The sequence below is a fragment of the Martes martes genome (assembly GCF_963455335.1).
Source record: "Martes martes genome assembly, chromosome: 18".
NCBI classification, from domain to species: Eukaryota; Metazoa; Chordata; class Mammalia; order Carnivora; family Mustelidae; genus Martes; species Martes martes.
In genome coordinates this window covers 32152362-32165536 of record NC_137906.1, presented here as the reverse complement: position 1 = coordinate 32165536, position 13175 = coordinate 32152362, and the positions used below count along the sequence as shown (strand labels likewise).

Sequence of the window (13175 nt, the reverse complement as noted above, 5' to 3'; positions counted from 1 at the left end):
GTGCTCTTCCATTGCTACTCTATGGGGTGTTTTTATCACAAGAGGGTACGGGATTTTGCCAAATACTTTTTTTCTGCTTCTATTCAGACAATCATGTGGTCTCCATGAGTCCATGAATATGGTATATTACACCTTGACTGATTTTCAAATGTGAAACCAACCTTGGATTCCAGAGATAAACCCCATTTGGTCACATCGTGTAATTCTATTTCTACATTGCTGAATTCAGTTTGGTAGTGTTTTCTTGAGGATTTTGTATCTTTATTTAGAAGAGGTCTTTAGTTTTTCTTTTCTCATGTCTTGGTCTGGTTTCGGCATCAGGATGATACCATAGAATAAACTGGGAAGTCTTTTCTCATCTTGACTAATCATTGAATAAATTATTTTCTAGTCAACTAATTCTGGCATAATCCGGCCCAGCCGAGAGGTTAAGAGCCTAAGGTGTGCACTGAGACCTACAGAAGTTTCAATTCCAGTCCTGCCACATAGTAGCTGTGAGACCTCAGACGAGTCTGTTTACACAATTTATCCTCAGCAGAATGAGCAGAGTGGTTAGTTACTTCACAGGGGTTAAATGAAATAATACAAACAACGTATCTGAAAATATAGCCTGGCATTAACAAATGGCTCATCACTGCCCACTCTGCCCTTCCCTCTTCTGTTCCCTGTCAGCTTCTTAAGGGTAAACAGTATCTCACACGTGTCTCCCCAGAAGCTAGCATGGTGTCTGCCACACTTGAGAGGGCTTGCAGAAACAAGCAGTCTTTAATCTCTTCCCTAAAACCTTTCGGACCAGATGCTTTCCAGGAATAAGAAATTTCCATGATTGGGTACCTGGGTGACTCAGGTCATGATCCCAGGGTCCTGGGATTGACCCTGGCATCAGGCTCTCTGCTCAGCGGGGAGCCTGCTTCCCCCTCTCTCTCTGCCTGCCTCCCTGCCTACTTGTGATCTCTGTCCAATAAATAAATAAAATCTTTTTTTAAAAAAAGAAAATTTCATGATTTAGAATAGTAACATAACACGTACTGCGATTATAGAAAAAACTACCAATTAAGTCAAAATTCTAATTTTCTTCCAATGTCAATACAAAAAAAAGCTGTCCCCGGAAAGGGTAGTGCAAAGGGAGGGAAAAAATATAGAAAGATGGTGCTTAGGCTTGTTGATTATCAGGGAAATGTAAATTCAAACGAGATGCCCCTTCCATCCAGATCAGCAATGTGTTTTAAATGCTCAAAGTAAAGTACTGGCCAGAGTATGAAAATGGCTTGTCGTGGACAAAAAAAGAAGTTTAGACTCAAGTGTGACATTTTTCTCACAAGGGGAATTTAATCACATGGTATTGGTATTTTTTTTTTAAGATTTTATTATCTTACTTTAAGATTTTATTTTTTTTATGAGAGAGAGCGAGCACAAGCAGGGGGGGTGGCAGGCAGAGGGAGAAGCAGGCCCCCTGCTGAGCAGGGAGTCTGATGCGGGGCTTGATCCCAGGATGCCGGGATCATGACCTGAGTTGAAGGCAGACACTTACCCAACTGAGCCACCCAGGCGCCCCAAAGTATTGGTATTTAAAAGCAATTTTATGCTTAGGAATAACGTTAAGCAAGGAGGCCAAACACGTGCATGCTGGAAATTACAAAATGTTGCTGGAAGAAATTAGAGAAGACACAAATAAAGAGAAAGACGTCCTGTGTTCGCAGACAGGCAGACTAAATATTGGTAAGATGGCAGTACTCCCCAGAGCAACCTATAGATTGAACTCGACCCCTATCAAAATCGGAACGGCATTTTCGTGTGTGTGGGAGAAACAGAAAAATCCATCTTGAAATTCATACGGGATCTCAAGGGACCCCAAACAGCCCGAACAGTCTCGAAAAAGCAGCGCAAAGTTGGAGGTCTCACAAAGCTACAGTAATCAAAACAGTACGGCGGGGACAGACAGACAGACATACAGACTCATGGAATAAAACAGGGTGCCCCAAAATCAACTCGCACATCTGTCATCAAGTGATTTTCCACAAACACGGCACACACACTCCACCGGGGCAAGCACAGCCTGTCCAACACAAGCGGCTGGGACCAGGGGCTATCCCCAGGCAAGAGAATGTAGCTGGACACTTACCTTACCCCACTCACGGAAATTAATTCAAAATGCATCAAAGACCTAAATGTTAACAGCTGAAACTAGAAGACGTTTAGAAGAAAGCAAAGGAGAAAAACTAGAACATTGGATGTGGCAAGGATTTCTTAGCTAGGACACTCAAAACCCAGGCCACAAATGTAAAAAGAAATCAATCAGACCGAATGCACGGGTAAAATTTGGGGGGGGGGGGGATCAAAGAACGCTGTCGACAGGTGGAAAAGGCAATGGGTAAAATGGGAGGATGTGTTTGCAGACTATGTATCTGATTAGAGGTTAATATCCGTATGTAACAAGAACTCTCACAACTCAGTAGCAACAAAGCAAACAATCTGTTTCAAAAATGGGCCAAGGACTTAAATAGACATTTCTGCCAAGAAGACAAACCAATGACTGACAAGGGCGCAGAAAAGATCTCAGCATCACTCAGTATCAAAACCACAACGGGGTACCCCCAAACCCCTATCAGCACAGCAACCCTCTAAAATGACAGGAAATAACAAACATCAGGGGGAGTGGGGAGTAGGGGAGTTCTTCCTGAATGGGGACAGAGGCTCACGTGTTCAAGATGAACAAGTTTTGGGGATGTACGCTGGTGACGGCCACCCAGCACTGTGAATGTAACTAATGACACTGAACCGTGTGCCTAAAGATGGCAGAACAGTAAATTTTATGTTGTATCTCTTTTAATGCAATTAAAAAAAAAAGATATGGAACAATTTAAAAAGAAACACACTAAGTGCGTGCCTTACAGCAGCACGTTGCCTGTTCGGCAGCTAAGCACTCACGTATACGTTACTTAACCTGGAACAGAGAACCCTCGGCTGAAACCTGAAAGTGAAGCCATTTCCCAAATGCACTTACAGACGGAGATCTGTGCTTCCCAAGTCCCCTGGCCGGCAGCTGATGGCAAATATCCTTGCAGCTGAACCCCCCACCCCCGCCTTGCAGATGTTAGACTCCCAGCGGGGAGAGGGTGGGGGCAAATTCAAGTTCTGCAGAAGTTGGGCTCACCTCCACGAAGTAATTGCTCAGGGCCGGACCCGAGTTGTTCTGGAAGGTCTGACTGATGCGAAGCTGCCTCTTACCGCCGCTCTCGTTCCAACGCACCCCGTAGCTTGCCTCCAGCTGGGAGTGCAGAGAGCCCACGCCCTCCTCGTGCCGCACCTGAACCTGGGGACACACCCCACCAGGGAGAGCCCGGAGAAAGCCTTGTCTGTCCATCCCCGGGCCTCCTCACGGCCGCCCACCCTGGGGAAGGCAGGCTTGCTTCTCTGGGAAGACCGTTCTGTAGGAGGAGAACGGTCTTTGCGTTGATTTTTATTTGGCAAGACGGGGCATCCGAATCTGGTGCACCCTCCTGTGTTGTCGGTAACCCTTAAATGCTGAGCTTGAGGCGAGTGGCTGGTGGGCCTCACCCTGGTGCATGCCCCATTAAGGGTCTGAAAGAGCCAGCTGCCGTGGGAAAATGGCTCCAACCCCACCGTCCTCTGCCCCAGACTCTCCCACAGCAGCCTCTGGCTCCCCAGATAGACTCTAAGCGGATGAGGGTTTTATACTCAGCATTCGGCTGCCCTCTCCTATCTCTGAACCACAGGTCAAGCAATACAGGTTCATTCATTTATTCCTTCACTGAGCACATTTTCCCTGAGTACCGAGTATGATGCCCAAACTGGACGTCAGATACCCAAGCATAAAGAATCAAGAAAACCCCGCACTCACGGGGGCTGGAATCCAGCGCAACAGGCAAATGTGAACTAAGGAAATTAACAAAGGCACAGCCGCTTGCTTCCCCCTTTTGCTGACCCTGCCAGCCACTGTGGTGAACTGCTAGGTCCCATCGTTCCATTTCTCTCTCCTGTCCCAGGACCTTTGCACTTGCCATGCCCTCTGCCTGCAGCATGCTTCCATAGGAATGGAACTGTTGCATCGCTTAAAATTTATTTTTCCCAAAGAAACCTTCGCCACTGTCCCACTTGCTCTGTCTCTGCACTATCACCCATGTCACTTAGGGCTTTTTTGGTCTGGTCTGTCTCTCTCTCTGTCCCTGCCCAGCAATGGGACAGCACGGACCTAGTGCTGCCGTGTGCACAGCTCTCCCCTGAATGTTAGACATACTGCTGGTGTTCGATAAAGACCAACAGAACCAAGGCACGGGAGCCTGAGACCGAAGCTCCAATTCTAGCCCCGTTCCCGTACGTGACCTTGAGCAAACCCCTCTCTGTGAGCACGAGCTGCGGGCTCTCTCCAGACCCCCGGCCAGCCAGGGCACCCACCTTGTGGCTGAGGGCAGGGGTCTGCGTGCAGTGGAGCTCGTGGTCCAGCTCCAGCTCATAGGTCGCCTGTGAGCCACTCTGCACCTGCAGCTTCTGGCTGGTGCTGCATTCATGGGTCAGCTGCCTCGCCTGACCTGCGCAGGGTGACCAGAGACACCTGCCCATCCTCCGCCAGCCCTCCACCCCCATTCCAGGGAGAGGAGCGGCCAGCCCGGTCTCAGCCACCCCCCACCCCTGCTCTGAGGCACTCCACTTCATGTCGCCCATTGGAACCTATGGCTGGAGAGGTTTTAAGACAGGCTTAGGGCCCCCAAACACACACACACTGTTTTGTTTTGTTTTTTAAACTGGCGGGTTTGGGGCTACGGGACAGTGCGGTGAGGGCCAAACCAGGTGACAAGGGGGCACCTGAGCCCTCAGAGCCAGAGCCCCAGGAGATGCTGCGGGTTCCGCCACCTCCCACCTCCCCCCAGCCCGGCACGCGGCGCCGTACCCAGGAGGCCGTACTTAATCCTCAGGGAGCTGGTCCAGAGGCCGTGGTGTCTCCGCAGCAGACCCACCAGGTGCAATGCCACCACACCGGGCACAGAGAGCTCGCCGCCCACGGCTACCACCTGCAGACCGTCCTCCGCCTTCCTCTCCAGCCGCACTGCACGCGGGTTGGGGGGGGGCAGGCAGTGAGAGGGGCAGGTGTGGTGCGGCCACAGCCCACACCCCGGGACTGACACCCCACCCCAGCTCCGGGCAAGCCAAGGAAATGGGAACCGTCCAGGGGACCCAGAAGTGGGGGGTCCTAGCAGAACCCATGCCCACGTCTCTGCCGAGGAACCTGGTGTCCAAGTGCTCTCCGCGTTACTGGGTGGCAACGGTGGGTGGCCCAAGTCACTTTGGTGGGTTCAGGCCAAAATGTTTAAGTAAAGTAGAACAAAATAAGGATAGAACAGAAGGGAAATGACAGTGCCTTCTAGGCCATCTGGTAAATCTCACTCGTGCTCCATGGACATCCAGCCCTATCACACAGGGAGACTAGGGCCCGGGACAATTCCCGAAGTGCCCACACTGGGCGGCCAGCACCCCAGCCCCTGACATCGTTCCCTCGGAATCTCCCAGAACGTCCCAGACAGAGTGTAGCTGGGGGCCGCAGCCCAGCTCTGCGGTCAGGGCAGGGATCTGCCAGACCGGCCGTGCCCAGGCCAGGCCAGCGGTTCAAGGTTTAAACCGTGCCCCGGGCAACTTGGGTCTCGACGCAAAATGTGTGTTTTATGCATGGTGTAACGCAGGCCGGAATCAAAATGGTCCAAAAGCTGCTGTTCTGTGGCTCATGGAGGGCAGTCAGTGTTGGGGGACCGGAGGGAAGCTGTGAGCACATGTGCAGACCAGATTCTCCCGGGGATGGGACGTTAATACTGGCAGGCGGAGGGGACGGGGACCCCACGTGGGCTACTCAGCCCTCTGGCTCCTGTAGCCTGGCCCGCTGAAGAGAAGGAGTGGCAGGAGGGGGTCCCTCTTCCTACCTGACAGGTGGGCCTGGTCGCTCAGCAGGTTGCTCAGTGACACGGAGAAGGCCAGCTTGCGGCCGGCCTGCCGGCTGAGGTTCGCCAGGAGGACCACAGGGCTACCTGCCGTCACGAGCTTCCCCTCCAGCTGGGCCTCAAACCGCTGGGCCTCACCTCCAGCTGCTGGCCACAGGTCGCTCCGGCCCTGCAAAGGCCCCAGCATCACCTGGGTGGGGGCGGGGGTGGCTGGGCCGGGGTTGGGATGGGGGTGGTGCTTGGCCAGCAGGGCTGGCTTTGCCCGTAAGAACTGAGACAGGACAGAGGACAGAGGACAGAGCTTAGCCAATGGCCTTCTTGGCCATTGGTTCTTCTCCAATTTCTTCACGTTGCCCTTTTCCAAAGTAGGTAGTCCCTGTTGTAAGTTCAGATGTAAATGTAAAGGACTCCTCTCTCTCCCTCTCTCTCTCTCTCCAGTCAGCTCTAGGCCAGCTCTCCCTGCAGAATATTCTGGGATCTGACCACTTGGGCCACCTCCACCACTCCCCTGGCCATCAGGCCCTGTGTCATCACAGCGTCCTCGTCCTGGCTGTCCTGACTCCCGCCCTGTGCCCTGATGTCTGTTCCCCACCCTTCCCACCAGAGCAACCCCTCTGAGGCATGTAGGATCACACACTCCCATTTACCTAAGGGTCAGTGTCAAAGCCCTTGCAAAGACCAACAAGGGTGAGACTTTCTCTGGAAGTCAGCAGTGCAGACCTGGCCGAAGGGATTGCTTATGGGAGGACACTGGCAGGCAGGACACACAGAGAGCCCAAAACACAGGCTACATATCACCATGCTTGAGACTTTCTGGGAAACCCATAAGCAATTACAACCATTATTTCTGATGGTCACTGCCAAGTGCAGACCAATCCCACAGACCTCTGTGCTGACTGCCAGCTGACCCGCTCACCCCAAAGGTGTAAAACTGAACTCACCATTCCCAGACTGTCTGCTATTTTAAGTGCTCTCGAAATCCCATTTCTGCCTTTGTTTCTTGACAGTAATGATTTGCTCTCTTCTGATTCCTCTGTGGCAAGGCCTTACGTGATCTGTCCCCCCACTTCTCTGTCCCCTCTCCTATTTTGCACCAAACACATGAGCCTGTGTGCTATGCTATTAACACTCTGGGCACATTCTCACCTCAGGACCTTTGCACATACCGCACCCTTTACCCAGAGTCCCTTCCCCCAGAGAACTCCATGGCTCTCTTCTGCACATCCTTCATGTCTCAGCTAAGAGTTATCCTCTCCATCAGCCTTACTTTCCCATCCTGTTGAAAACTGAAGCCAAGCCCCAGACTCTTCTTCTCACATAACTTCAGACCCCTGTGCCCAGTTCAAAGACTCCCTTTTCCTACAGCACGTATACCCGGTTATCACTGTACAATTTGCTTATTTAGTTCATTTACTGGCTCTCCCATTATGGTGTAAGCTCCAAGAGGAGAAAAGTGTGTCTCCTTCATTGAGCTGCCTTCCCAGTACCTGGGACATTGTAGGTACTTGATAAATAGCCAAAGGAAAAAAAAAAAAGGAAAGCACTGAAAAATACAGGTTTTGATCCCCTCCTTAGTCTCCCCATCTCCCTCCATGGCCACCACTGCGCCCAGCTTCTCGTGCATTCTCAAGAAAATTGGGGCTCGGGGGGGGGGGTAGGCACTCTCCCTAATGTTTGGTTTTCTCCCCACCAGGGGAAGGAAAGACCTAGGTGACTCCGTGTGTGTGTGTGTGTGTGTGCGCGTGTGTGTGTTTGCGCGTGTGCGCATGAGTTCAGGCACACGTGTGCACAGAAGCATACACTTAGAGGCTCCCTCTTGCTTTTCCCAAACACAGATGGAGGCTCTCCACTCCGCCCTGCTTCTCTCGCTCTTCAAGGGGGGGGTCTCGGTGATAATTTTATGTTGTGATCGCAGAGGCTGCCTGGCGTTAGCCAAGGGCAGCCCGCGAATAGGACGACTGCGGAGTATTTCATCCAAACTGGGACCCTTAGCAGGTGAAGAATGCACTAGCCACAGGGAGCCAGGCTGAAGGGAAACCGGGGCTCCCCGGGCAGCCTGGGAGTCCTACCCCCACACAGCGGGAGCAAGCACTCAAAGCCACACGCTCCAGCCCCGCAGACAAGTTCCTCCGCCTGGATGCCCTCATCTCCTATGGTCTTGCTGAGAGGACTGAAGGAGGGCCTCCGAGCCCAAGGCAACTCAGGACTCCCTGAGAACAGGCTTTGGAAAGTGCCAGACCCCGGCTGTTACCACGGCACCTGGGGCAGCTGAAACTGGAGGTTTTCTAAAAGCAAACGTTTGCAGGCTGCAGACAGCCCTCCGGGGGACAGCCGGAAGGTCTGCAGGGAAGTGGAGGCAATTAACACTTGGGTATTTGGCGAAGGACCCCGGGACTCTGGCGGGCTCCTGGGAGTTTGGCATTGATCTGTAGCCTCAGGAGTCAGGCAGCTGGGGCTTTAGGAGGAAGGCGCTCTCCCCTGACACTTGGTGTTCTCCCCACCCCCGGGGAAGGAAGTAGATCTGGGAGTGGAGAGTCTGTTTGTGCAACGAAATCCCAGCCCTGGTTGCAGAGTCGCAACTCCAGACCCGAGAAGCCCCCAGAGACCAAGGTGGACAGGCCAGACCCGATGCCACTGGTGTGCAGATGTCCTGTTTGGTGGGAGCAAGGCTAAAACTGCTGTTTTTATCCAGACCAGGTTGAACATCAGCCAGATCTCAAGCCTCTCCCCAGCAGGGCAGACCGGCAGACGCAAAACTTATGCACGACGGCAGGGACCTCAATGGCCCCGCTGAGCCCCATCCAGGGACCTCTGGTGTAGAAGCTTCAGAAGTAGCTTCTAAGAGAAAAATGCAAGTACCCTTTGCTCTGGGAACTCCACCGCGGAGAAGGTCTCTCTGAGAAGACTCACACACGAAAACCTGACAGTGGCTGGCTCTGGGGAGGGGTGGCAGGGAGAGATTTTAATTCTAGACCTGTCCTGACCCACAGAACTTTCGGCAAGGATGAAAACATTCTTGGGAAGTGGTGCATGCCACTGGGGAACGGCATGTTTCTCTTTAACCCTAGTTTACTTCAAGAACCATGTGCGCCGCCGTTCGGGTGGGACGCTTGGTTCTATACTTTTTCCTATCCTTCTGAAAACAGGCAATTTGGACCCAGACAGAGGAAGGCAATGCAAAGACACAGGGAGAAGATGCTAGAGGCCAAGGAACGCCCGAGGCCACCAGAAGAGGGGAGGGAAGCATGCAACAGTGTCCCCCTCCCCACCTCCCAAGAACCAGCCCTGCCAATACATTAATTTGGGATTTGGGGCCTCCAGAGCCGTGCAAGAGAAATTTCTAGTGTTTCAGACACCCCATTTGGGCGACGCTGTTACAGCAGCCCTGAGGCACCAACAGAGATTGCCTGGGACATACACAGCCATTTCTTCTGGGAATTCGGGGAGTGCCATGTTTCAACTTGCCCTCCTCCACGGACGTTCGCACATGCTCCTGTATTCCTAATATTATCAATTTTTGACCTAAATGGTAGTAAGTTTTGAGCCCATGTTTTTCTTCTTTATACGTTTCTGAGCACCAAGAGGTCACACATGTTACGGTAGGAGGAAGGGGAAAACCCACTAACACACAAAAGGTGATGTCGACTATTAAGCAGGGACTGTGGGACCGAGGCCGGAGGAGCCTGGAAGGTGGCAGGGGCCCACACAGGAGGCCTGAGGGTGTGGAACAAACCTTAATGTAGTAGACGTCCCTGTCATCCAGTATCAGCTCCAGGTGACCCACACAAGTGCTCTGCAGAGTCTCAATCTTTCCTAGGGAACAAAACAAGAGTTTGGGGACCAAGGTTTAAGCTCCGCCCCTGCGTTCCCCAGGGGACAACCTCCTGCCGGGTTTATCTCTGAGCCCCAGCAGACCGACTGACCGACCGACCGTGGAGGGGACACTCATTACCATCCAGCTGCATTTTCTTTCTGGGATGCAGAAGCTTGAGGCGGAACTTCCCCTGGGGCAAGCTGTACCTGACGTCCACCCCGACGTCCCTGGGCACCTCTGATCTCGGCGTGCCCATGAAGAGGTGCGCTGAAGCTTCCTGAGGGAGCCAGCTGTCCTTCTGAAAGCGCAGAGGACTTCTCAGTCTTGAGAACCTCATCCAGCTCCAAAGGTTCTCCCTCTTCCCGGGAAAAGACCCTCAGCCCCACCATTCAAAAATGTGAGTTCTTGGGCTCCTCCTTGGCCCTCACAAGGCAAAAAAAACACACTGGGAGTTTGGAAATCTCAGGCGGTATCTGGAGAACAAAGCCCCTCAGGACAACTCAGCACCACGCGTACAGGGTCTCATTTTGTCCAGCCAATAGCCTGGGGCGGGGGCGGGCAGGCACAAGGCATGGTGTGCACCACAGGCACCCTGCAGAGACCCTCTCACACCCCCTATCCAGCTCTGTGTGCCTGTGTCTCAACCTTTGCACATACTGCTGTTAACACCTGGCACATGGGCCTCCAGAACATTGCCCTCCTTTATGATTTCCCAGGAGTAAAAAATATCCCAGCTCCTGAGCCTCAAGGCGCCCACACTCTGAGACGTAACCCATGCTCCAGGGCTCCCCCGGGGATCAGGCAGAGGCTGCCACCTCACCTGACATCACAACCACCCCCTCACTCAGTTCTTCCCCTTCCCTGGCCTAACTTCCCCACTCTCCTATACTGGGTCCCCCGGGAGCCTTTTCTTAACCTATCACTTCTACCCAAATCCATAGCTCAGGTCCGCCTTAAGGAAAACACAGTCTAAGACACAAGCCCCCTTTAATACCATGCACTAACGAACATTCTTATACCACCAGCAAAGGTTCACTCCTCTGTACAAGGCTAGTTGTAGGCACAGGGAGTGCAAATGAGCATTAGACCCACAAAGACATGCACCCTCATGGCACCCACATTCTAGAGGGGAAGCACGGGACCACCAGACACAAATGAAGAGCGCACAACAGCGGGGGATGGGTGTTCTGCTAACAAACTCAGTGGGAGTAAGGGGTCAGCCAGGGTGGTCAGGGAAGGCTGCCTCTGAGGAGGTGGCATTTCAGAAAGCGAAGGAAGCGAGAGAGAGAGAGAGAGAGAGAGAGAGAGAGAAAGCGCCAAGTGGGTGTGTGGGAGAGTATTCCCAGCAGAGGGAAGAGCCAGTGCAAAGGTCCTGGGGCAGCAATGTCCCTGGCATTAATTAAAAAAAAAAAAGGTCAGTGTGTGGAGAGTGATAAGCCTCGTCAAGAATCAGGAGACGGGGAGGACAGCCCAGCAGGTCCAGATATCCATCTCCCACTTGGATAGGAGCCACTGGAGAGCTCTGAGCAGAGAAGCGACAAGATCGTTTTAGGAGTCTGAAACACCTGTCTGGCTGCTGGGAGACAAGAGATGGCAAGGAGACGAGCAGAAACTGGGAGATCACATAGGAGGGTGATGAATGCCCATTCCGGGCCAGATGCTGAGGACACAGGAATGAGAAACACAGGCATTAAAGCTCTTCCTTGGAACTGAGTGACTGGGATGGAGGAGGGGGAAGACTGGTATTAGTCAAGCAGCTTTAAGCAACAAGTGTAAGAGGGATCGGGCACCTGGGTGGCTCAGGTGGTTAAGCGTCTGACTCTTAATTTCGCCTCAGGTCATGCGCTCATGGTTGTGAGACTGACCCCTGTACCAGGCTCCATGCTGGGCAGGAAGCCTGGTTAAGATTCTCTCCCTCTGCTCCCACCCCTTCTCTCTCTCCCTCTCTAAAAAAATAAAAACAAAAACAACAAAACCCCAAAACGAAACAAACCACAAAAAACCAAAACATAAAATTGATCTAAAGGGGGAAAACATGGTCCTCTTAGAGCAAGTAACAAAAGAACATGACCAGTTTGGGATAATTCAGGCAGGCTTCCCTGAGCAGCTGACCCCTGAACTGAGCTTCGAAGACTGATTCAGAGTTAACAAGTCACAGAGCCAGAGCCAGAGGATCAGCACGTGCAAGGGTCCTGAGGCAGGAGGGAGACCACGAATGGACCGACCCAGCCCAAAAGCCCCAGAGAGGAGACCCATGTCCTTATGAGGCTGATTCCGGAGGGGAAGACCTAGGGAGACCCACAGCATGGCTGGGAAAGGAGGGGCCATTCCACAGGGTCTACCTGGGGATGGAAGGTATAGGCGGCTTCCAGCAGATACTGTCGGAGGCCCCGGTCCTGCTTCGTCAGCGTCACAGCCGCAAACACAGGCACCGGGAGCAGGTAGGGCTGACCGGCTGCCGGCCAGGTGACTTCCGTGCACAGCTGCCAGCCCCAGGTCTGGGATGCTGCGGAGAAAGTGCGGCGGGCAGAGCTCTGGTCACCCGAGAGCCAGAGAATTCTAGGTGGGAGCCACAGCTGCTTATCCAGCAAAGGCAAGGGTTCTGTCGGTCTTTTTGACAACCTCGGCACTGCTGCCATGCTGAGCTGGATAAGGAAGGCTCTGCGGCGGGAGCCGTCCTGCAGGGTCGTGAGCAGCCACTCTGGGCTCCACTCAGTGTGGGTCAGGAGCAACCCCAGCAACAGTTCGGACAACCCAAACGTCTCCAGGCATTGCTAAATGGCCCCTCGGGGGACGAAGCCAGCCCCGCTTGAGGACCCCTGGGGGAGACTTTGAGAGTGCGAGTGTGCAGAAGGCAGGCTCCAGAGTCAGACCGCCTGGGTCTAAATTCCAGCCCCTCCACTTGCCAGCTGTGTGACCTTGGGCAGATTACTTAACATCTCTGTGCCTCAGCGTCACTCCTCTGTACACTGGGACCAGTAACAGTTCCTGCCTCAGGGTGTAGCTGTGGGGACTGACGGTCTGTGTCGGTCTGTGTCAGCGTTTCTGACAACGCCCCGCCTAAAGGTGTCCATTCATTTAGAGCGGCCCCTCCCCCACCTGACTCAAAAAAAATGACCTTCAGGATCCACTAGTGTTTGGTGTATTTCCTTTTCGATCTCTTGTCAATGTTGTTGCTTTTCACCAGATGTTGCTATCAAAGAATATTCCAGTGGTATCAAGCTATGTCCTTCATTATGGGGTTTTAAAGCTACAGGATAGCTCAGGTGTTTTGCTCAACTTGAAGGTGGAGAATTTTTTTCTATCCACGGCCAGACAGTAGATACCTGAGGCTCTGTGGATCACAGGGTCCCCTCACAACGGCTCAGCTCTGCTGGTGACTGACCAGAGCAGCCAAAGACGACAGGGAAACC

The 13175-nt window shown here is 52.9% G+C and overlaps 1 protein-coding gene across 1 annotated transcript in view; it reads right to left on the bottom strand.

The window, feature by feature from the left end:
- LOC308359643 (uncharacterized protein) overlaps nt 1-13175 on the bottom strand; it is a gene marked incomplete at both ends in the record, with an annotated part of 123851 nt that overhangs the window by 73841 nt on the left and 36835 nt on the right. The window contains 7 exons of the mRNA XM_080830851.1: nt 3155-3313; nt 4417-4550; nt 4910-5065; nt 5931-6117; nt 9682-9761; nt 9901-10060; nt 12105-12268. Coding sequence (XP_080686977.1) covers nt 3155-3313; nt 4417-4550; nt 4910-5065; nt 5931-6117; nt 9682-9761; nt 9901-10060; nt 12105-12268 — 1040 coding nt within the window. The remainder of the gene's footprint in view (nt 1-3154; nt 3314-4416; nt 4551-4909; nt 5066-5930; nt 6118-9681; nt 9762-9900; nt 10061-12104; nt 12269-13175) is intronic.